Genomic DNA, 23,612 nt, shown 5'->3' on the forward strand with positions numbered 1-23,612 from the left:
TACTAGAGGGTAAAGGGGGAGCTGGGCTCTAGAAGAGGGTAAACGGGATCTAATATATGGTGATGGAAGGAGAACTGACTCTGGGTGGTGAACACACAATGTGAGATACAGGTAAAGTATTACAGAATTGTACACCTGAAATCTATGTAACTTTACTAACAATTGTCACCCCAATAAACTTAAATTAAAAAACAAGTCAAGGGCATGATGATGTTTTCTGGGAACTGGTGCCTAAGTATAAGAGAACCACGTAATTCCCAAGATGGAAGAACAAGTCATTAGTACCCAGTACGTTGTCTGGTACTTGGGCTCTTCCATGACACTTGAGTTGTCCAGCACAAGGAGCAGGCTGTGTGTGACTCATTTTCACGTTGAGTCCTCCAGAGGAGGGCGTGATACACACAGCAGATAACCGATGAGGATGTATCAAGAAACAAGGGAATGTTGATCAGTGAGCACATGGCTATTACATACAAACTCAGCAAGGGACATTTGAAGCCTTTTGTGTCAGGCCTCAAAAGTCTGGCCCTGCCCTGCTGGGTTTGTGTACATTTCTTCAGAAGTTGAGTAACTTTCTATAGCAAAAGTTTATTAAATATGTATAGCTCATTACAGATAATAATGACTTGATAGATAAATAATGACTTGTACTCGTAAGAAGTACAGATTCGTTCTGGAAATATGCCACCACTTTTCACCTGGTACTACTGGATACCTGGTCCAATTAGAACCTTTTGTGTTAGCATTTCAGTATCGGACTAACTTAAGGAGGAAACCCTACTTGGGATAATGGATACTCTATTGAAGAATAAAGTGAACTGTTTTACATGAGCAGTAACTTACTCCAGATAAGTTTTATAACAAGTGATAATGGAGAAACCTGTACTTTACTAAGATTTATGTAGATTAAAAATTCGTTTTTCAAATGGAGTTCATAAAGTAAATTTCAAGATCTCTTTCCCCATTTCAGCTATCCAGAGGTTAAGAATTTTTAGAAAGTATCTTTCTTAATTTTATTCTGTACCCTTAGAAATGAGCATGTGTGTATATTTGAATTTTATTTTTTTAAAACATGGGATTGTATGATACATTTTGCAACATGCTTTTCAGGAAATTTTTCCGTGTGTGTATATCTGTACCAAAACTTTTAATAAGATATAAAATGCTATATTATTTATAATCGCTATGTAATATTCCATGTACTAGTCATTTTCTTAACTGTTATTCACAAGCACTTTGACGATCTCTAGAATACACTGTTTGAATAATGTTTCTGAACATTTTGCAGACCTATCTGTGTGTACTTACGTATTTCCGTAATAGATTTTAAGAAGTGGAATTTGAGTCAAAAGGTTATACACATTGAAAATCCTTGCTAGACCACCAAGTGTTATCCTAAAGGGTATTGCAGTATATACCCTCAGTTTTGTGAGTGTGACCCTCAGCCTAACACTGGGTATTGCAAATTACATTTTTTTCAATCTGACAGGTAAAAAGTTACTGATTTCAAAATTCACATTTCCTTGTTCATTGTTCAGATTGAGCGTCTTTCATGTATTTACTGACTATTATACTTTTTACGTGAAGTGTCTGTTTTTCTGTTGGGATATTTGTTTTAATCTTACCGATTTGTGAAAATGCTTTTGATAAAACATATCGATGTTTTATCCTGTGTGTACAAGTGTTTTTTCCTAGTTATTTCGATCTTCTAATTTTATGGTACCTTGCCATAAATGGATATATTTTATTGGTTCATTTGTTTCTTTGTTTTGAAGGTACTTGAAAAGTAAAAGACCTTTAAATCCCTACTTTTCAATGTGAATATATAAACACTAAGTTAATTTTACTTCAATTATTTTATTTCTTCATTGAAAAGATTCTCAAAATGAAATATAAATATAGCAATAAATGAACTTATTAAACAAAAAGAACTTATTAAAAAAATCTTATTTCCAAAAAACTAGAGAATGAACTGTTATAAGTTCAAAAATAAGCCACAAGCTTTGTAGAAATTAGCCTATTGATAGTTGTAAACAGTTAAGGTTACCTGACTATTTAAAACTCCCTTCTGATTTATTTGATACTTGTTGTAGTGGTATGTGTTATTTCTACAAATATCACAGTAAAAAAAATAGGTTAAAAAAGGATGCTTAGCATTTAAAAAGCAAGGGGTTTTGCTTTCTGGTATATTTTATCGAATCTTCTATGTGATTTAGGGGAAAGGTAGATTATTGGGAGCCTCGTAGATGGCATTTTCAGGGGAATCGCTCATTGTAAGAGTCATAACTGAAGTATGAACTGCATACTGTTCGGCGTATTCTGCCAGCTGATTGTGTCTTGTTAAGACAGTCAGTAATTGTATGATGATTTTGTCAGTTTGGTTATTTGGAACCTGTCACCTATAAAAAGAAGGAAAAAAAAAGCGGTGACGTACAGCTATATTCTGCTAGCAGTTTGTTTAATTTTACAGACGAAAGTTAAATTTTAGAGCTTTTTCATTGCTTTTGCCCTAAGGGGCCTAACCCTTGACTTCACCAGAACCCTTCTTACCCAAGTCACCAGTGGCCTTCCTGCTGCCAAATCCAGCCGTCATTTCTGAAGCGCCTTACGTCCACAAGGAAGCCCCAGCGCACCCTTCACTGGCCTCCAGGACCCGCCTGCTCTCTGCTGAGTGGAGGAGACCCCAGGGTTTGACCTGCGGACACCTCCTCTCTTCTCCACACTGACTGCCTAAGGCGAAGCCGTTCTTTCTCATGGTTTTAAGTGCTCATGTGTCCCACGTTTTTATCTCTTGGCTTGGTCATTGCCCTGAGTATAACACGTCCAAAAGTGCAGATGGCTTCAGCAGTCTTCCACGTCTTCGTAAACACCTGCAGTTCCTTTTTCTCAGACCTCATAGCTAACCTTCTGGGAGCTCTACCATCAGAATGTGTTCATGATCCAACCTGTGTTTCAACATCTCCACTCTCGCTACTGGCCTCGTCCAAGCTCTCTCGCCTGGACTGTTCAGTAACCTCTTATCCAATCCTTTCCCTCCCCATCATCTACCTTTGCCCCTTATAGTCTGTTTACCACATTGAGATAATGCTGCTAAACCTTAAGGTAAATAATGTAATTTTTCTGCTCAAACTCCTATGTGGCTTTTGTTTTACTCCAAGTATGCTTTGGCCTGAAAAGCGCGGTGCGAAGCTCTTTTCCCAGGAAGTCTGATGCCATTTCCCCTGTCCTCCTGCTTAGGCAGCAGGGCCCTTGCTGTTTCTCAGACATGCCAGCCGGGTTCTGCCTGAGGGTCTTCGCACTTGTCCCTGCTTGGAAGGCTCCTTGTTAATGTTGCCTCCCACTCATCCCTCAGTGAGGTTTGGTCCCTCTCGCCATTTGTCATTACTGGGTGTCTCTTCCTGCTAGATTAGAAGGCCCAGGAGAGCATACTATTTTGTTCATGATTTTTTCCCCGTTGCCTAGATAGAATTGGGGAGAGGAGGGAAGAGGATGGTGGTGGTGATTTAACTGGAAATAAAGTGTTCTATCCCCTAGGCTTACTAAGTTACATTTTTCCTTTCTTTTTAAAAACGTAGACTGTTATTCCCTTACTACTGAATGTTTCCATTTTTAATACGATTCAAAAGCTTTACTATGAAGCGAGCTTTATGATTGTGTCCCAGCTTTGGGCCTCTGACTTGTGCTGTTGGGTTTTGTTTTTGGCTCCCTGGTGGACAATTCTCTCCCTTTCCTTCCTTTCCATTTCTTGAGAATTATTACTGGAAAGATGTAGGGAACCTTTGTCCTAAAGAACACTGACCAGTGTCCGGTGGACTGGGTTCTGCCACAGCCTGTGACTTTGGAGGGCTCTTTGTCTGTGGGTGGAGCGTCTGGGAAACCGCCCTTCCTGGCTGGAGTTTCTTAGGAGCTAGCTGTCAACGGTCACCTCTCTGCTACAACCAGTCTGTCATTTCACTTAATTCCCAAATCGGCAAGGAGTGTATTGCTGTTCTCTACGTTGCCTTGAGATGAATGAGGCCCAGAAAGTTGAAGGAATTCATTGTTACGGACTTAACCAAAGGGCCCTTCTGCTTCCTTCCCTTCTTGCTCTCTGCCCCTCCAGAAATAACTCACTTGAAGTTGGGAGACAATGGTTGATTTATTTTAACTGTTTTGTAGTATTGCTTTGTCCAAATAAATCGCAGTTCATTTAGCTCTACGGTCTAGGGATGACCAGATTGTTTCTATTTTCTCTCTGTTACAGAGGTGGATTTAATGAACACCCTCGTCCATGTTTCCTTCTGTACTAATAAAACATTTTAGGATGGATACCTAGAAATGTAATTTCTTGGGCTACTCCATGCATAGGTTCTAATTTACCAGGTTGTGCCAAGTTGATCTTTGAGATGGTTATACCAACTTACATTCCAAACTTCAGAATTTCTCACGTCTTCAATATATTCAGATTTTTATAAGCTGGAATATATAGAATAATAATTATTTATGTTACCCTGATTTCAGTGAGTGAACATGTTTTCTTACATTTATGGTCATTCTGATTTTTCTCTTTGAATTGCCTATTTACATGTTTTATCCATCTTTTCCCCCAATGATTTTATTTGGAAAAAAAAACATTGTCTTTTTCTAGTTTAAATAGGAACTATTTATAAATTCTGAATACTAATGTTTTGTGCATTATATATTTTGCAAATGTGTTTTTATTTATGGTTTTTCACTTTTTACAGTGTCTGTTGTCACGTTAATTTTAAAACTTTGGAAATGTATTTGGATTCATCAATCTTTTCCTTAAAGTTTTATACTTTTTTCTCTTATTTGATGAATATATCCCATGTTTTATTTTGAAAGCTTTACAGTTTGACTTTTTACATTTAGATAATTTAGTCCAACTGCTTTGTAATATGATCGTACCACCCCTAGTTCCCCCAGTGTAAATGTCAGTTACTGAGGTGTACATGTGTTTTTCTGGCCTTCCCTCTTGGATTTCTTTTTTTTTACATAAACTCAGTAGTGTATTTATGAGAATGTTTATTTTGTATTATCTGCCATAGAACTGTTTCTGATTGCTGCGTCTACCATTTTGCCTCAACTGGGAGGGTTACACCCTTATGTTTACACACCAGGGTAAGAGGCAGTGTCGATCAGCGGCTCATAGTGTGGCCTCTTGTCTCAGCATTGCCTGAGTAAGAATTCTTCTGCCCACCGCTGTGTGGCCATGGCAGTGAATGACTTGATCTTCCTAAGGTCCAGTTCCTCATCTGTAAGGCAGGAAAATAATAGTGCCTCCCACACAGTGTCGTTAGAATTGAAGTAGGTGGATCATGCGTAAAAAGTACTTGGCACAGTGTTTGGCTCAAAGCAGGTACTTTACTTCTGTAACAAGGAAAACTTCTTAGGACAGATACCTGCTGTGTTACAGCAGCTACGCTTGCTGGTATGTCCTCCTCCTCATCATTGGTGTTTCGTTTTCCTTTCTTCCTCTTGTTTTGTTTGCTGTGGCTGAGGCAGGAGACTGACCTTGTTCCTCTTGGGACAGAAATGTACAACCATCTGCTGAACCTTGTATTAGGTGGAGTTTGTGGGGCAGGGAGGTTTCCAGCAGCATCAGCGTTAGTATCCTACATGTAGATTGGCTCTGCATTCCATCCCTTACATTGAAAAAAAATCTTGTTTGTGGCTGTTTTTATTTCGTGTGCAATTATATCTATAACTGTAACATTACTTCAAAGTCTACTTAAGTGAGATTTTATGAATAATACTTTTTTTATATAAAAACTGAATCAGTGTCTTTGATGTTTTCATTTCATGAAACTGAATACTTCTTGTCTTTCTGTATCCTTGTCTTGGACTAATTAATACATCCCTGTGATGTAGTCCATTAATTATCTAAAGAATTTGTTCCAGAATGTACTTTTTTAGTCGGTATATGTATGTGTTAGTTTGGGATATTTAACAGTGTGGAAGATTCTCAAATGGGGGGGTTGAAAGTGTTATTCTAGTGATCAGAATGTTTCAGTAGAAACATGAGATGACAGTCCACTTCAGTCATTGCTTCTTTTCATGATAATTCTTTTTTGCAATTAAGAAAACTTACCAGTTGGACAGTGAGCCATTTCATCAGTATTGCTTTGCCCCCTGCATAGATGTTCTGTGTTCTTTTTTTAAATTAGCACAGTTAAAAATCCTCCTAAAAAACATGAATCTTGTACAGAGCCCCTCTCCCGATTTAGGCAGCTTACCTTTTTGTTTTTCACTTGTTGGTACCAAATGACATTCCAATCTGCTGTGGTCATTTGGTAATGCAGAATGTGAAACAGGAAGTGTAGTCAGGAGGTACCGGGTGGCACAAAACCGGCAGTTCAGGATCACTCGTGATACCCAGGGAGGGAATGCCCGGCACCAACACAGTGTTTGTTTAGTTTGTGAAATCCCCGCGATAAGGCAGGAATTTCCATGTCACTGCTATGGTGCCCTCCATCCAAAAATTATTTTGTTTCTAATTGGTTCTTTCCACCTCTGTCCCAGCCCCCTCTCAAGTGTCTTGTAGGAGACATGAAAAGCTCTAAGATACAGGAGGACTGAAAAATCTGCCTGTTTTAAAATATTTGTTTGCTAATGCAGAACTGCAGTAGAGGTTTGAAGATATTTTTAATATAGCTAAGTTCCTTGAAGTTTTTTTAATTGAAATAAGTTGAGTATTGTGAATTCAATTTTCAGTATGCTCGAAAATTATAAATGGAAGCATTTTAATTGTGGGAAGCTTCTTTGCCATAGTTTGAGTATATAGTTTGATGTGAAAGTTATTGTACATGATAGTCTACCAAGTTGTGTATATAATTTGTATAGTGCATTACCCTTGTTCAAATTTAGAAACTTTTTAATATTTCACATACTTAATGAAGAATCTCAGGGTAGATTTAAGAAGCAGGTTATATTATAAAAGCGAGTTTTCTCTCTTTTTGGATACGTATTATAATATTGGGGCTGAGTTCAGGAACATGGTTATTTTCTTTGAACAAGAAGGCATTTCAAAATTTTATTTGTCTTGTTTTGCCTACAGTCAGATCATTGGAAATATTTTGAACTTTTGGACATTTATTGTATTTCAAAAATAGAATTATAAATGTTCTGAAGTATCGTTTTCTACAAAGCTTAATATTTTGCATTTTCATATACATAAACTTTTAATAATATGCTCAGTTGTTTTTTAGATTTTGTATTTCGTTTTGCTAGCGAGAGGATCATGTTCCTTTCAAACTGGCTGTTGTGTAAGTGTAAGCTCTTGAGAATTTGCAGACAGGAAGTAATATTTATCATCAAATGCCTTATTTGTGGCAGGTACTTTTACATACCACAAATAACGTAGTAACCACAAACCCTGTGAAATAAATAGTAGGCTCTTCATTTTATAGACAGGAAATGAGAGTATTGCACTGTCTTGCCCGGAGCCACGGGAGTAGTAAGTGAAAGTCCTGGGGTTTTCATGAATTCTGGCCCTTCCAGGGCCTGCCTCTCTTCTCACTTCCCACCCACACTGGCTGCTTGCTCAGTGTAAAGGAGAGATGTCTGGCCTGTGATGCTTATTTATTAGCTTTTTACTGAATCAAATTCTTTGAATATTTTCCAGAGCATCTGTATTTTTATGAAAATAGGTTTATTTTACATGTACTAATATTTAGTTTGTAATTATAACTTATTTTCATTTTAAACGTTTTTAATAAGACAGTTTTCCAACATAGATAAAACTCACTATATCCATCCCCAAGACATTACAGTTTTCAAAATGTTGTCCTTCTTAATTCATTATTTGTTGTTTTTAGCTAAACTATTTGAAAGCAAATCCTAAAAACTAACATGTTATTTCTCCTCTACCGCAGTGTGAGTCTCAAAAAAAAAAAAAAGCTAACCATAATGCAGTAATCCTATCAACAAATTAACCAGAATCCTTATTACCTAATATGTAGCCCTTATTCAGATTTCCTGGTCTCTCAAAAATGTGCTTGTACAGTGAATTATTTCAGTCAGGATATGATTATTTATGTCTCTTTCAATCTAGAGCATTCCGACTCCTCTCTCCTTTATGTCATGTCACAGACTTGCTGAAAAAACTGGCTTAGTTTTCCTGTTCATGTTGGCGTTCAGGCCTTGCCTCTCCCCAGGGGTGGTGGTCACAGCGTTCGCCTAGTTTCTGCAGTGACCAGAATGCTTCCTCTGAATGCTTCCAGAATGCTTCCTCAGTGGTGCTGTTTGTGTCCTATGCTATGGCATTGGGAGCACGGTGGGAGGCAGCATTGTGACAACCTGACCCTCTCGGAAGGGTCCCTTCACTGACTGGCTTTATCATTGCTGTCTGCTTACGTCAAGCATGGGTTATTAAATGGTTATCTTTTAATTCTGTCGTTTTTCACATTCATTAGCTGGAGTTCTTTAAAACCCAGAATCAAATTTTTTCTCAGCTATAGGAAAGCAGAATGAATTCTGAATTACTTTACTTCAATTGCCTATTTTCAGACGAAGGAGTTGGTGCCTTAGTTACCTGCAGCGGTGACAGTGATTTTGATGTTGGCTTTCTCACTTTTCTTCCTTATTGTGAACGTGAGGAGTTCGTGCTGGAGTCCGCATTGCAGGCAGGTGCAGACGTTGTTCTTGCTCGTGTTCTAATTGTCCCAGCTTCGGCCGCTGCACTTCTTGGTCAGCCTGAGGGTCCTTTTAAACGAGCCAGTAGTTGCTGAGAACTGCCTTGTTTTCTGGCTTGACAGGATGTTCCAAACTCATGTTGTCCGTGTTTTGACCGATATCTAGATGAAGCCAGTTCTCCAAGGAGCCCTGGTTCCTTTCAGTGGAGAACAGCGTGCAGAGACCACGCAGTAGGTGCGAGAAACACTTAACTTTCATGACTTGTCTGTTGCTTCAAGGCCTTTGCAGTGGAACAGGAGATACTTTTTTTGTGTGTGGGGAAAGAAAAAATCCATGAGTTTTTACTATTTCCAGTTCAGTTTTAGCCTTACAGGGTTTTGACTTAATTTCTTTGATTTAAAAAAATATCTTACATGGGAAAGCCTTGTTCTGTAACTGTATTCAGCAGCTCCTGTTTGCTTCATCTTTCATACAATAGTTACTGTATCACAACTGATAATACCAATGTTTCTACTAACAGTGAGACTGAAGAAAATGAATTACTTCTCCTTAGAACAGTATCTTCTAGTAATGTGAAGTTCAAACACTGTTTTCTAAAATCACTTGGAAAAAAATGTTTTTTTTTTTTTTTTTTTCATTTTCAGTGGACTATTACGTGGAGATAAAGAATGAAATCTTGCCGTTTGTGACAACATGGATGGACTTAGAGGGTATTGTGCTCAGTGAAATAAGTCAGAGAAAAACAAATACAAATGATTTCACTTATATGTGGAATCTAAAAGTAAAATAAAAACAATACAGAAACAAGCTCATAGATACAGAGAACAAACTGATGGTTGCCGGGGCAATGGGGAGATGGATGAAGTAGGTGAAGGGGAGTAAAAGGTACAAACTTCCAGTTATAAAATAAGTAAGTCGCAGGGACGTAAAGTACAACATAGAGAATATAGTCAATAATATTGTAATAACTGGTATAGCAACAGACGGTTACAGTCTTAATGTGGTGATCGTTTCACAGGGTATATAAATGTTGAGTCGCTATGTTATACACTGGAACCAGGATCATATTGTATGTCAACTAATTGAAAATGAAAAAAAAAGAAATAGTGAAAAAAATTTTTTTCTGTATGGTAATGTGACCAACTTGATATGTAGTTAGACATTAATTTCAGTTTGCTTAAAATTTTTAGTGATTTTTTTTGGTTAAAATTTAATTTTTATTATTTAAAATAATTACTACATGGTTCCAAAGTTGAACTAGGTAATAACTAGTTGGAAAGGCTTTGCTTCTGTCTTGAATACATTTTGGTTTATTCACTCATGGAAGGTTTCTTTTTGCAGATATGATCAAGTACGTGTATGTTTGTCTCCTGCCCCTTCGTATATCGTATAAAAGACGCTTGCTGTGTAGTCTGCTGTGCTCCCTGCTTTTCTCACTGAGCTCTGTGTCTTGTGCACCGTGCCTTACCACAGTAGTAAGAGCTTCCTCATTCCCCTTCATGGCAGCATTTATTCCAGTATATGCATGTCCGGAGTTCTTCCAACCAGCACCCCTTGCTGGATTGTCTCTAAACTCTTGCTGCAGTGAGCAACTTTATGCATTAGGCATTTCAGATTTGTGCTAGTGTATGTATCTTTAGGATAGATTCACAAAAGTAGGATTGCCTGTCAAAATGTATGTATATATGTAATTTTTGCCAAATTCAGCTCCTTGGTTATATGCCTTTTTTTTTGTTAGCCCCACAAATACAGTATGTTATCAGGCTTTCAGATTTTTACCAATTTGACTGTTGAGAAGCAGCATCTTATTGTCTTCTTTTGAAGTTATCATTAGTGAGGTTGTCCATCCTTTTAAATATTTGAGTCATAATCATCTCTGTGAACTGCTTGTTGAGATTTTACTCCCATTTTTCAATGGGTTATTGGTCTTTCTTTTCTCAAATTTAGGAACTCCGTATATATTAGAGAGATTATATTTCTTTCTATCATGTAAGTTGCAAATGTGTTTTTCTTCAGCTTGTCTTTGGACTTTGATTCTTGTGTGCTTTTTTTGGCCAAATATAAGTTTATTTTTATGTAGTCACATTTATTAACATGTGTAATTTATTTATGTTGAAATATATTTATATTTTTGTGTGTTTTAATATATAATTTTTTTAAATGGATTTCCATAAAGTTGTTTATTACACAGTAAAAGTTTTAAAAGCGGTGTATAACCTATTTATACTGCCACTGTTAAAAGATGAACTTAAGGCTTTTCCTAGAAATGTTCTCTGAGATTGTGGTAAGACTGAAAAGGGGGTTGGGAAGCTATGTAATCCCGTTTATAGGAACCAGTGTCTCTCAGTAGATAATAGTAATGTCATTTTGTGTGCGTGTGTGTATGTGCGTGCGTGCGTGTGTGTATGTGTGCGACAGAGAGAGTAGAGTTACCAGGTTTATAGATCAAGGAAATGGATTAGCCATAATGTATCTGGACTTTATCAAGGAATTCAGCAATGTCTTTCGTAATATTCTTGTTTAAGGGCTAGATCTCAGTACAGTTAGATGAATTAGGAACCAGTTGATAAGTTGTACTCAAAGCCTGTTTAACCTGTTAGTACCAAGCTGGAGAAGTGTTTTTTGGTAGACTAACATGCAAATGACTCAAGAATTTTAATTTTACTGGAACCTAATTTGAATCAATATTGGTGGTCACCAAAAAGCTAATGTAATCTTAAATTGCACTAATTGCAGGTACAGTATTAGAATTAGCAGTGTACTTGCAGCTCATCAGACATAAGGCCTGGATTTTTGTGATTAGTTCTGAAAGCTGTTTCAGGCTAGGAGGATAGAACATGACTGTTCAAGAGAGAAGAGGACAAAATAGTAAATGGAGTTGGAATTACCCCACAGAAAGGAGAACAGTTGAAGGAACTAGAGTTAGTGTTATTCTGAAGAGGTACCAGACTGGTTCTAAATCCACGGCTCTCCCCTGGGACAGTTTTATCCTCTGGGGGATATATGCAGATTTCTGGAGACATTTTTAGTTGTCACAGTTGGATGGGTGCTACTGGCACCTAGCGTACAGAGGCCAGGGACGTTCTAGGCATCCCACAGTGCACAGCACGGCTCCCACAGTAAAGAGTTAGTGTCGTAGTGCTGAGGTCGGGAAGCTTCTCAATTGAAACCGGTTTAACTGAGGCCCATAGTGAGAAAAGAACTGCGTTTTACCTGGTAGCTCAGGGCAGACACAGAAATAACTGGACTTAGAATTTTATGAGCCCGTACTTGTCCTATTTCCTTACCCGGGTGCTTTGTATCTTGTAGAAATCTATTCTGCTCTATTCTGTTTCATTAGTAAATGGGAACAAATGATCATTCATAAGCCATGATTTGAACATAGGACTAAATGATACTAATGCTAAAATTAAGCCCAATTGGTAAAGCTGCATGAGATGAATTTTGCTTTGGTATACGGCAGTGCTGTCTAGCTATCGAGCTGTCCAAGAGAAGGGGGACGTACTGCTTGGCTAGAGAGGGTCCCCAGCACTGCAGTGGGTACAGGGGCTGCACGACTTGAGGTCTGTGAATAGATTTCATGGGGTCTTTGAACATGGATGAGAAAATAAATTACATCTCTATTTTCAGGAAACACATTTTTATTAACCTCTAACTGAAATTTAGCATTTTCATCATGTACGAGTTTATACTCATATCTACTTCTGTATTAGAGTTGGATGAACCCACTCTAGATCTTATTTCATGTTGATAAAAAGCACATTTATTACTTGTGGGGACAGAGCCAGGAGAGCAGTTTCCAGGCCCTCGGCCTCACGTGGAAAGGTGCTGGCTCAGGTAGTAAACGGCCATCAGCTGTGGCTAGTTGGCCGTCAGCTGTAACCAGTGAGCCATTGGCCACTAATATAACTGCCGTGGCTACGCTAGCAGCAAATGGGGGCTGGCAAGAAGACAGTGGCTGGGCTGGCAAGTGTGATTGCAGTTAGCAAGTGGGGTTGGTTGGCAGAGAAGGGGACGGCAGGTTGCGGCTCGTGTGGCTCCTGCTTCCTGTGTCTCCAACCCAGTCACCAGCAAGACTATAGTGGTATGACTCCCCTACCTATGGCTCCGTGGGTGTTCCTTTTTGGCCTTACCATGTCCTGTGTTCTTGTGCGGGGAGGACGACCAGAGACCCTGCGTGGGTCCCTGCATGACATTACTATATCACATTTTAGTAAATATTTTCATAATTGTGCTTTAATGTAACTGTCCCCTACGTAATGCTTTGTATTTTGTTTTATGCACTTAAAATTTTTATTCTGAGAACAGACTTACAGGCTTCACCAGACTTCAAAGGATCCGTGGCAAAATCAGTTATGATCTCTGGGCTAGATAGGTGGCTTTTTAGGGTTGTTTTCTAAGGCTGTACATCTGTACAAATGTAGTATTTAAAGATTAGAACAGACATATTCTTTAATCACAAATGTGATAATTGCTCGTCAGGCAGGTTTAATGAATTCTTTAATTGATCATCTTTCAAATCCCTAATATACATATGTGTGATGGTTACTCAGATATGAAGATTCAAACCCTGGAAGAGGGCTGTGGGGAGGACTTTGCTTTCTGACCCCCCCATGGTGCTGACGGGGGTGGGGCGGATGTCTCACTCCATTGGAGTCTAGCTCAAAGCACAGGTTTAACTTGCCTTGTTAACAAATGTTGAGCGGCTGAGAGCAGACAATTGTTAAGTAGATAATGTTGGCAGTTATAACTGAAGCATTTAAATATGCTGGCTCGTTGGTTTTCACAGCAGGCTGTGTTTTCTGCAGAGAATTTTTCTGTTTTATTTATAATGTTTAGATGTTTGGGTACTGAATGGATTTTTGTTCATAAAATGGGAGATCTGCTTATGTGTGTGTCTGTGTGTTTTGTATGTTTGTTAGTCCAGAAAACTTGCTCTTCCCCTGGAAGATGACTTCTTTCCCATCTCCAGTGACCTTGGGCTCTCTCAGCCTCGGTGAGCCCGCGTGGAGGTGTTAGAAGTGCCGTCGCTGGCCCACAGTGAACAGGTGTGCCGTGTGGTGTTAGAGAGCACGCTTTTTCTTTCAGACAAAAGTGCTGAATGGAATCATTTTATTACAAAGAGCAAATACACATGTGCAGGTGTAAAGCTCTTCCTAGATGTGGGTCAGAGCAGCCCCGCGCAGAGGGACCGAGCCTGTGGGAGCCCATACTGTCCTTGTTCGCTTGTTCCCGATGTTGAAACAGACTCAGCCAAGTTAAGCTCAGTCATGGGAGAGCTGGGATTTGAATTCAAGCCCAAGCTAAAGAGATGAAACTCTTCATCTGCACACTAATCATCTGAAAAGGTAGTTCTTTATAAAGCAAATTCATTTATTTTTGTACAGAAAATTCTTTTATAGTTTGAGAAATCAGATGTTTATAAGGTAGCTGATGCTGTTAGAAAACAATTTATATAAATGTTGAATCACTTATTATACATCTGAAACTATTATAATATTGTATGCCAACTGTAATTAAAAAATAAATTAATTTAAAAAGGAAAGACAAAAGAAACCAGGTTTATAGGAGCTCCCGATCCATCGGAATAGAGAGTGGGAGGAAAGAGGTGGGGAAAGGTCCTTGGGAACGGATACCAAGGGATGAGTAAGCTGTGGCCGGCTGGAGATACTTGACAGTATTTCTTTTAAGCTTTCAAAAGTATTGTTTGTCTTGTAAAAGTTTTGGGTAATGAAATGCCTATGATTTTAAAGATTATTCTTGAAGTACTAGTGTTTAAAAACTACTGTGTATACAAGACTCCAAAAACCCATATTCAAGGATTTCTTCTATCCTCTACCAAGACTGCTAGCACTCAAATGTTATTACTGTTTTTAACAAAATGAGTCAAATGGCTGTTGTCTAATTGGTCGTTTTATGTGCTAGTAACGTGTGTTTTTGAAGGCACAGCTGTACTTTCCTTACGATTTTGTACCTATTTTGGAGGCACCCAGCATTAGGAATGGGGGAGGGGAAGCGAGTTTTGAAGTGGTCTGTCCCATCAGCCGCCGTTTCCTCCGTGGGAAGTTGGCATGGTGATTACCTGTTTGAAGTTAGTGTTGTTTTGCTGCAGACTAGGAAATGGATTTGAAATAAATGCTGAGTACAGTGAGAAGAAACGTGACCGGCCCATGGCTGGCCTGTTTAAGCTGCAGAACAAATGGTTCTAATGAGCTTGAGCTAAAGGCGGTTGGGGTTGCTCTGGCGAGGATCTGCTCAGGTGGATGAGGCGCCCAATTGTCAGTGTCGTTAACTAGTGAGATATTGGTAAAACATCTTAAAGAAAGACCATCTTTAAGTCTTCCCTCCTTGCATTGGCTCTCTAGTATTTCATGTAGCCTTCCAGCTTCTGTGGGGTTTTTTGGTCTATTGTATTCCTTATGATAGAAATTATACTTTTTTTTTCAGAGTTGTCAGCCAACCCTAAGTAGTGTTCCATTTCTGTTGTAATTTTTATTAGTGATTATATTTCTTAGGGAAAAGTTTATGCAAAGGTAAATATATACCTTCAGGGGAAAAGAAACTTATTTTCCTATCAGGAAAACAACCATTAAGGAAAGGAAACAGGTGATTGCTGTGTTGCCTTTCCTTCCTTTTGAATTAAGGTCCTGAGATTAGCATGTAGGACTGACTGGACCCATTAAAGGGACTGTCCGACCTGCTCCAGACCCACTTCTTCCTGAAAATACGCTGCTAGCAATTGGCACTTCACTTAGAGATTTTTATTTTAAATGTTCTTTTCTCTTCGGTGATTTGTATAACCAACACGAAGGAAGGGAAGTGTTTTTGTTTTTGTTTTTCTAAGGAAACATTTGTCTTTGTAAAATTATAACTCTATTGGCTTCAACATTATCAGAATATTAGCCCTGTTACTGAGACTTCATGGCCGTTTGTTAGAAATTTAAAGCTTTGTTTTCCAGAGTTCTTATCAGTTGAGAACAGACAACCACAACTGGAAGAATTGAATGTTGTTACTGGAATGTTTTTCTTTTTATGTGTGAAGCATTGTATTAGAGACTGAGGGAGGACCTAGTATAGTGAATAAAAGTAGTTTCCTCGTCTCGGAAAAGCTGTAGTCTAGTGGGAGAGACGGAAAGGAAAGGAAGACGGTCTCAGGTAGTGGAGCGCTTGCTCTGCCCGGTGATGGCTTAGATGGATTTATATAGTTTCACTCCTCAAAACAGGCTTGTTTGAGGAAATGGGCACTCAGTAGATGTTAAATAACTCAGACGCAGCTGTTGAAATGCCAGCTTGCTCTGTCCTGCTGCAAACCCCCCAGGTTTCTCCACTGCAGGTGGAGTGGACAGGCTCCCAGAGCAGCAGTAATGAGTCTGATGAGGCGCTCGCTCGCTGTGTGTGGAGTGAGCCTGGCTGGATTCCAGCCGGGCTTTGTGTCAGAACACCTGTGTCTGCAGGCCAGCCCTGTCTGGGCGGGCGATCCGTCCTGGCAAGTCAGCGACCTCTGCACTTCAGATTTCTTTCTCTCGTTCATCCATCCATTTGTTTCTTCTGGAACTTCTCTTGTACCTGTTCTGAAAAATAAATCAATAAAATTAGTATCAAACTCCCTTCAGCGGTGAAGTGACTGTTGAAGACGAGGCAGCGGAGAAAGCGTGGTGGTTTAAAAGTTCTGGTTCTGGGGTCAGGGAATGCTGGCCTGCATGACAGCCTATGGGGACAGAGTCCCAGAGAGCAGTTTCCAGGCTCTCGGCCTCACGTGGAAAGGTGCTGGCTCAGGTAGTAGATGGCCGTCAGCTGTGGCTAGTTGGCCGTCAGCTGTAACCAGTGAGCCATTGGCCACTAATATAACTTCCATGGCTTTGCTAGCAGAGAATGGGGGGCTAGCAAGAAGACGGTGGCTGGGCTGGCAAGCGCGGACTGCAGTTAGCACAGCAGAGTGCGGGTTGCGGATTGCAGAGAAGGGGACGGCACGTTGTAGACAGTGTGGCTCCTGCTTCCTGTGTCTCCAACCCAGCCGCCAGTGAGACTATAGTGGTATATGACTCTCCTGTCTATGGCTCCGTGGGTGTTCCTTTTTGGCCTCACCATGTTCTGCGTTCTTATGTGGGGAGCGGGACCAGAGACCCTGCGTGACTCCCTGCACAACACAGCCTCACTCCTTAGCAAGCTTTGTGATCGCAGCTGATGCACTTACCTGCTTTGCACCTGATTTCTCTTTGCCCTGCACAGAAGGGATGATAGTACCTAACTCTTAGTTTGGGGGATTAAATGCTGAACTCTTAGTATTTGGCACTGGTAGCCTTTAATATATGTTAGGTACAATTATTGTTTGTTAGTTTGGTTACTACACACCCAATTTTTAGGTTCAAGAGCTTGATTTTATCAGTCTTTTCAGATTTGGTAAAATTTTGTGGACTTAACTATCCAAACTTATGATTAGCTGAATAACTAAACAATACTCATCTATTAATTTATTAAGGGAATATCCTAGTGACAGCTATGCTCAGGTATAGGAATACCTGTGATGTTAAGGCAACCAGGCAAACTGAATTAGTAGTTATTTATTAACTCTTATTTAGTGCAAATGAAATCATACCATAGGTAGTTTTTATAGGCTGCTTTATTCAGGCTTGATAGACTAGCATAGAGATGTTACTTCTCTGGGGCCCCTGTATCTCTATGCTTGGGTTTATTCCCCCCCAACCCCGATGTATCTCTACTTTTTATGTAAGATCAGCAGCCGAACCACATTAATAATGAAGATTTTATATTTGCAGTTTCCTTTTTACCAGCGAAGGGTAGTAATGTGCATGGAAGGGTTTTCGTGAGGATGGTGAAGGCTGTTGTCCTTTCCTTTCCGTGCTCGCCTTTGTCAGGTCACTCTTGGTTCTTTCCTTTGTGTCCTTGCTCCGTGGGGCATTCCCTGCCAGCCACAGGTGGTGTGTCTGTGTCTTTAACATCTGGTAGTTTGGAATTATTTGTTGACAAGTCTCAGCGAAACTGGTGCTATCGTGTCTTTTGGGACCCATAGTTACATCTACCGTGTTTCCCCCAAATAAGACCGGGTCTTATATTCATTTTTGCTCCAGAAAACGCATTAGGGCTTATTTTATATTACAGGCATCCTGAAAACTCATGCTACGGCTTCTTTTCCGGTTAGGTCTTATTCTTTGGGGAAGCATGTTGCTGTTTTATGCTCCTCACAGATGATGTAAAATAAGTCTGTTAATAAAATGATTGCGTATGAGGGAGCTTAACGTGCCCTTTTTGGTGGAACTCGAGCTTACTCAGGGTGGGCCCTCAGAGGAGCCGGGTGGTTTTGCCAGCTAACATTTGAGACTGTTAGGTGTGATAATACAAAGGTGATACAGGTCGTGGGGAACATCAGAGTCGGGGGACAAAAACAGGACTCCCATAGAAGAACTTAGGTTTATGTAAGTCAATTGCTAGAGTAAGTTTTGTTTTCTAGAGCTAGCTTGGGGGCCTCCAGAGGACGCAGTGGACAGAGACGGAAGCTGGAGTGGGAGGACTTGAATGGTTACAGAGGGGCGGGGCACAGGCCTGGCACAGCGTGAGTGTTTGAGTAAGGAACTAACACCTATGCACAGTTTTATAGTTTAAGAGCCTCTTGCACATTCATTGTTAATATACCTACAGTTTTTAGGATTGCCGGAGTAACAGATGGGAGCATTTAAAAAGGTATCAGCTGGACTTTCTTTGCCACTTGACCCAGGCTGGACAAAGAGGCAGTTCATAGGATTTTGAGAGCAGAGGAGGACTTCTGCTCATACAGCTTTCATCTTGCTAACTCATTAAGCTTCCTCAGATGTCACCCCATAACCAGGGCCCTAGTTCACCCAGAATCTGTGGTTCAGTGGTGCTTCTCCAACACACATGCTCACTTCTGTATTTTTTCTGGGCCAGTGGGAAATGGGAGGGTGCGCTGCTTAGTGGTCAGAGAGTGGGTCAGTGCAGGAAAACTCAGGGACTAGAAATGTGCCTTCTTGTCTCTTTTTCTGGTTTAACTTTTACATAGCTCATGCAATTAACCCTATCCCAATATCCCATTTTCCTTGCTTTTCTTCAAATAAATAAATACTTGATAGATCATAATTATCAGTGAAGAACAGGCTAGTGGACTGGGGGAAAATGGAGAAAAGCTTAACTGATGGGCTTGGAGCGCCGTGGTAAAGATTTGACGTCTGAGAGAATAGAAAGCCGTAGAAAAGAGGAAAGCTAAGGAATGACACGATCTGACGTAGTTTTAATGAGATCTTGGATGGATCCTGGATCTGTTTTGATGATGGAGCGACTTAGTGTATTAGTGTGGAGGGTGAGAGACGAGAAGCACTGAAGACGACGGCGGTTGAGCAGCTAGAGGCAGCGAGTGACCTGGGAGTCAGCAATGTTCCCTGAGGTTTCGTTGGGAGTGCTTTTTTCTGTGCTCAAGGAAATAATGGGTACACGGGAACTGCGGCCCTCACGCCTCACAGCCCCAGATAAAGTGTAACCCAGCAGACAGAAAGCAGCTTGTCTCCGATTCAGCGGTTCCCAGTCTGGGGGTTAGGAACCACCGTGTCTTAGGTTATATGGCAGAGGGCCTTGTGGTAGGATTCTTTTCACTGGAATTACATTGTATTTTTCTCTAGAAGTAAGGTTTTGAGAACAGTCTAAATTGCGTTTGTTGATTTGGGGCAAGTTACAATTATAGTCTTCAAAGTTAAGAGTTTCCATTTATTCACATGCTGGCGGGAGTGAGGCCAGTATTTCCTTCTTGCTGTTAGTCATCCCATTATAATCTCAGCTGGACGGCAACTCAGGGACAGGTGGCACGGGCTGTTGAGTTCATTGGCTTCTGGGTTTTAGTGCTGAATTTGCCACATACCTGCTTGAGCAGGAGAGTCAAACTTTGTGAATCATAATGACCAAATCTTGAAAATAGGGTTTAATAATAATAGTACCTACTTAACTGGGTTGTTGTAAAGACGGAATAAAATAATGCATATCCACGTGTACCTGACAATTGCTGAAGAATCAATAAATGTGGTTAGTATTAACATCAGCTGCTCTCCGGCCACTGTCGTAGGAGACAAGGAAGGCAAAAGAAATTGTATGTAATTTGTCTCAAATCCATGTTTCTTAGTTTCTGTCTCAGATGTTTAAGGCAATAAAACATTTTTAAAAGGGATAAATAGCCTTTTTCATTTATTACTGTTATAAAAAGTGAATCTTTTTAGAATGTTGTTTTTCCAAAAAATGTATCATTTTGTTTTCTTTTAGGATTTGGAGTTCCATGGAGTGATGAGGTTTTATTTTCAAGATAAAGCTGCTGGAAACTTTGCAACAAAGTGTATTCGGGTCTCCAGTACTGCCACCACTCAAGATGTAATCGAAACACTGGCAGAGAAGTTCCGACCTGACATGCGGATGCTGTCCTCTCCCAAGTACTCCCTCTACGAAGTACACGTCAGCGGAGGTCAGTGTGTCTCGCTCGCGGCAGCAGGCAGCTGCCTCGCTCATCCCTGCCCGGGCGCCTGACTCCTGCTGCTTCCCCTGGAGGGGCTGGGGAACAGTGCACAGGTGGGCCAGGCCTTGGCAGGTCTGGGAAATCAGTCCTTCTGAGTCTCCAGCACATGTATTTGTTGGGAGTTAGAAGGACTGTGTTAATGTTATATATGCTTATTTCGCCTAAGGTAAGTAGTGTGGCGTTTCCTAATTAAAATTATCCAACAGATCTCCCTGTCACATGCATTGATAATACAGTAGTATGCTACTTGCTTTTGGAGAGATATTCCATGTAACTCTTATGTGTACATTATAATATTACAGTTAATTATAACCCAGTTAAATATATGAGTGTGAATCATTAATCTCACTGTAATTTATGATGTAAAACAGCGTATTTTCATTATTCTTTCATTATTATAGGGCATCTGGAGGAAATGCATATGTAGTTAGTAATTTCTCCTTGTTCTAATGTTTGACATATCTGGAAATATCCTGTATCTGTATCAAATGATAGTTTAAGTTGGGCTCATTAGAAATGTAGGAATTTATAAATTTTTATGAGTGCTTTAGAAATGTTGAGTCACCTGTAAAAAAAGTCTAATACAGCAAATAAAAGATTATACTGTAGCACAAACCCAAACTGAATACCTGTTAAGTTCCATCCACAACTCCTTTTTGAACATCATTATTATTATTATTGTTATTATTTGACTTCAGAAATACAGCTTTCTTTGTACATTTGAAATTGGGCTAAATTTTTTGGTAATGTGTGGATTCGAGTATGACCAAACACTTTCTCCCGGGAATGTATACGGCAGCCGGGGTTGCTTACTGTTCAATTAAGGTCATGAGGGTGTCACTCACCTACAGAAATCATACCCAAGCTAAACTGGGTGATAGCCTCAAGTTTGGATGGTTTTCTGAGGTTGGTTTTTCCTTTACCTCAGAGTCTTTGTATATGGGTTACACACAGGAAGACAATCTCTCAATTCCAGCCCTTTTTCTGTCTGCATTGCTTTGGTAATTTGAATACCCCCAGTGAAGTCTTTGCAATAATATGATGGCAAGATTGGAATTTGAAATTTAAAAACAGAATGATTTTGATTTTTAAAAATAACTGTTTCCTTTAGATTTTCTTTACTCGGTTTGTTTTTAATTAAAAAGTAAAATATGTTATTTGTGAGGAGGTGAAAACAAAAGAGGTATGTAAAGAAGAAGGAAAATGGCCTCTTCCCCTGGCTGTGAGTGGCCCACCAGGGACAGTCTGACTCTCAGCTTTCACACCGTATGTTGTGTCGGAGGGAGCGGTGCGTCCCCCTGAACCTCACAGCTGAGGAAAGCCTTGCCTTGCCTTCGGAGTGTGTTTCTCAGTCTGTGTCAGGGCTTGGTGTGTCAGGGGTTTTTTAATGACTGTTCTTGGCCAAAGGCCGTAAGTACCTGGCACTTCATTTTATTGAGTAGCTAGAGTCAGGCAAATTAGTAAGTATTTACACGCTAACAAGGTTGTGGCTGTTTGAAAAAATAGTACGCATCAAATGAAAGGAAAACTCCAGTTTCCATTCCGTTCTCATCACAAGACTCCCTATGATGGGCTGTGTGCCTCTGGGCCCTGCCCAGCTCCTGGCTGCAGGCAGCGCTGCCCACGGTGCTTTGGGGCAGTACTTGTTGTTTACAGCCCGTGGACCGTGTAGGGGGTGCCTGGGGCAGCGCCATCGTCCCACAGGGAGAAGGGTTCCCTGGGAATTTGGAATACCTCCTCCACCAGCTCCACGGGGCTCACTTCTGGGCCCCCACCTGTGCTTCGACCGCCAGGGCAGCCACTGTTGTCCTTTTTGGACATTGGGATTCCTTGTGAAGTCAGTGGCAGGATGAAAAGGATGCTGCTGTTTGTAAAAAGCCTGAGAACCGGTGAGGCAGGCAGAGGCGTCTTAAAGATAAAGGTGTAGCAGGACCTTGACTGGGTTTCCATTGAATAGGTAGGCCCAGTGCTTTAGAATACTTCATCCTTGTTTTTGTTTTATGATTTAGACTTACCTTTTCTTAATATTAGATGTCAAAAAAAACACCCTGTAAGGATTTTTATTTAGTACAAACTTTGCAACAAGAACAACTCAGTAATTTTGGTTTGTAGCAGAATTTCAAATTTCTTGATTCAATCACTGACTTATTACTGTTGATTTTCATTTCTCATATTTTCAGTAGATAAAATAATAATTTAGAATTTGTTATTCTTGTATGCTGATAATTAACATTACTGTTTACATACTTGTACAGTATTTACTAAAAGCCTCTATAGGTCTGTCTGTCTTTTGAATTTACATTTTAACTCTTGCTTCCTTTACCACAGGAATTCTTTAGCAGCTCTCACTGCCTTCTGTGTTTGCTGCCCTCATTTTAGCACATCCTGCATAGTTACCTGGAGGATAATCTTTGCCACCTGTAGGCTCCTAGTGTGTGGGCTCGGGGAGCCCCTCAGGGGGATGCCATGTTCTGATCAGTGCCTGGAGGCTTGTGCGATTTCTAATGAGGAAGGAAATATGACACTGAGCTGAGCACTGCTCCTGACCAGGAAAGGGGGAGGTGAGGGGCCAGGGTCCGTCGTACAGAGGATCCAATGTACGGCGCTAGAAAGAAAAGTGCATTAATCGCTTCTGAGCCTGGTGAGGGCACGTCCTTGCCATCCTTGGTGACATTAGCATGAGAAGGAGAATCTCATGACTAATTGGAACTTCCGTGATATATTAACATTATTCCCTTATTTTCCTGTTGCATCTGAGATAATTTGAGTTACAGGAGCAGGATTATAGCAATGTCCTGTATCCTTTTTTCCCATAGTTCACGTGTATGTGTCTTACTTTCCCAATTAGATTATAAATGTGAGGAGACTGTCCCCGGTCAGTGTCTGACCCTGGATGCATGGTACTCACCATATACTAGCGACGGAATATTGAATTAATTATTAAAACTCTCTCTTACCATTTTGAATTACATGTCAGTCTATCAGAAAGTATTTGAGGTAATAAGGTATTTTATGTCTATAAAATTAAATGCATATCCAATTGTTGTATTAGCTAGAGCCATTAAATAACCATAGCTTAATTTATTTTTGTTTCCTGTTTTGAAGAAGAAAGAAGATTGGATATAGATGAGAAACCACTGGTTGTGCAGTTGAATTGGAATAAAGATGATCGAGAGGGGAGATTTGTCCTTAAGAATGAGAATGATGCCGTCCCTCCTAAGGTACGGGCACCCGCGTCTCCTGCGGTCTGTCGGGCCGGGACTGACGAGCGCTGACTGGGTTAGTGGGGAGGGAGCTGGGCCGCCTCGCGGCTCCTCTTCCTCAACTGCTCTTTGACCCTCCTCCTAGAAAAGGATGGAAAAGGAGCCCAGCCTCTCCCTGCTTCATCCTGTTTTACCCAAGAATTCCAAATATTGCTCCTTACTTTTTCAGTTATGTCAGCTTCAGTTAC

General features: G+C 40.3%; 1 protein-coding gene across 16 annotated transcripts in view; it reads left to right on the forward strand.

Moving 5' to 3' along the window:
• The window catches only part of AFDN (afadin, adherens junction formation factor), a 131,674-nt gene that overhangs the window by 15,760 nt on the left and 92,302 nt on the right, over positions 1–23,612 (forward strand). For 10 of the 16 annotated variants that reach the window (XM_033100448.1, XM_033100445.1, XM_033100443.1 and 7 more), the window contains exons 2-3: positions 19,915–20,110; positions 23,267–23,382. In XM_033100448.1, the coding sequence (XP_032956339.1) occupies positions 19,936–20,110; positions 23,267–23,382 (291 nt within the window). In that variant the 5' untranslated portion in view covers positions 19,915–19,935. The remainder of the gene's footprint in view (positions 1–19,914; positions 20,111–23,266; positions 23,383–23,612) is intronic. The other 6 variants (XM_033100446.1, XM_033100444.1, XM_033100453.1 and 3 more) reach the window with 1 other exon arrangement.

Source organism: Rhinolophus ferrumequinum, assembly GCF_004115265.2.
Source record: "Rhinolophus ferrumequinum isolate MPI-CBG mRhiFer1 chromosome 3 unlocalized genomic scaffold, mRhiFer1_v1.p scaffold_36_arrow_ctg1_4, whole genome shotgun sequence".
Taxonomy (NCBI): domain Eukaryota; kingdom Metazoa; phylum Chordata; class Mammalia; order Chiroptera; family Rhinolophidae; genus Rhinolophus; species Rhinolophus ferrumequinum.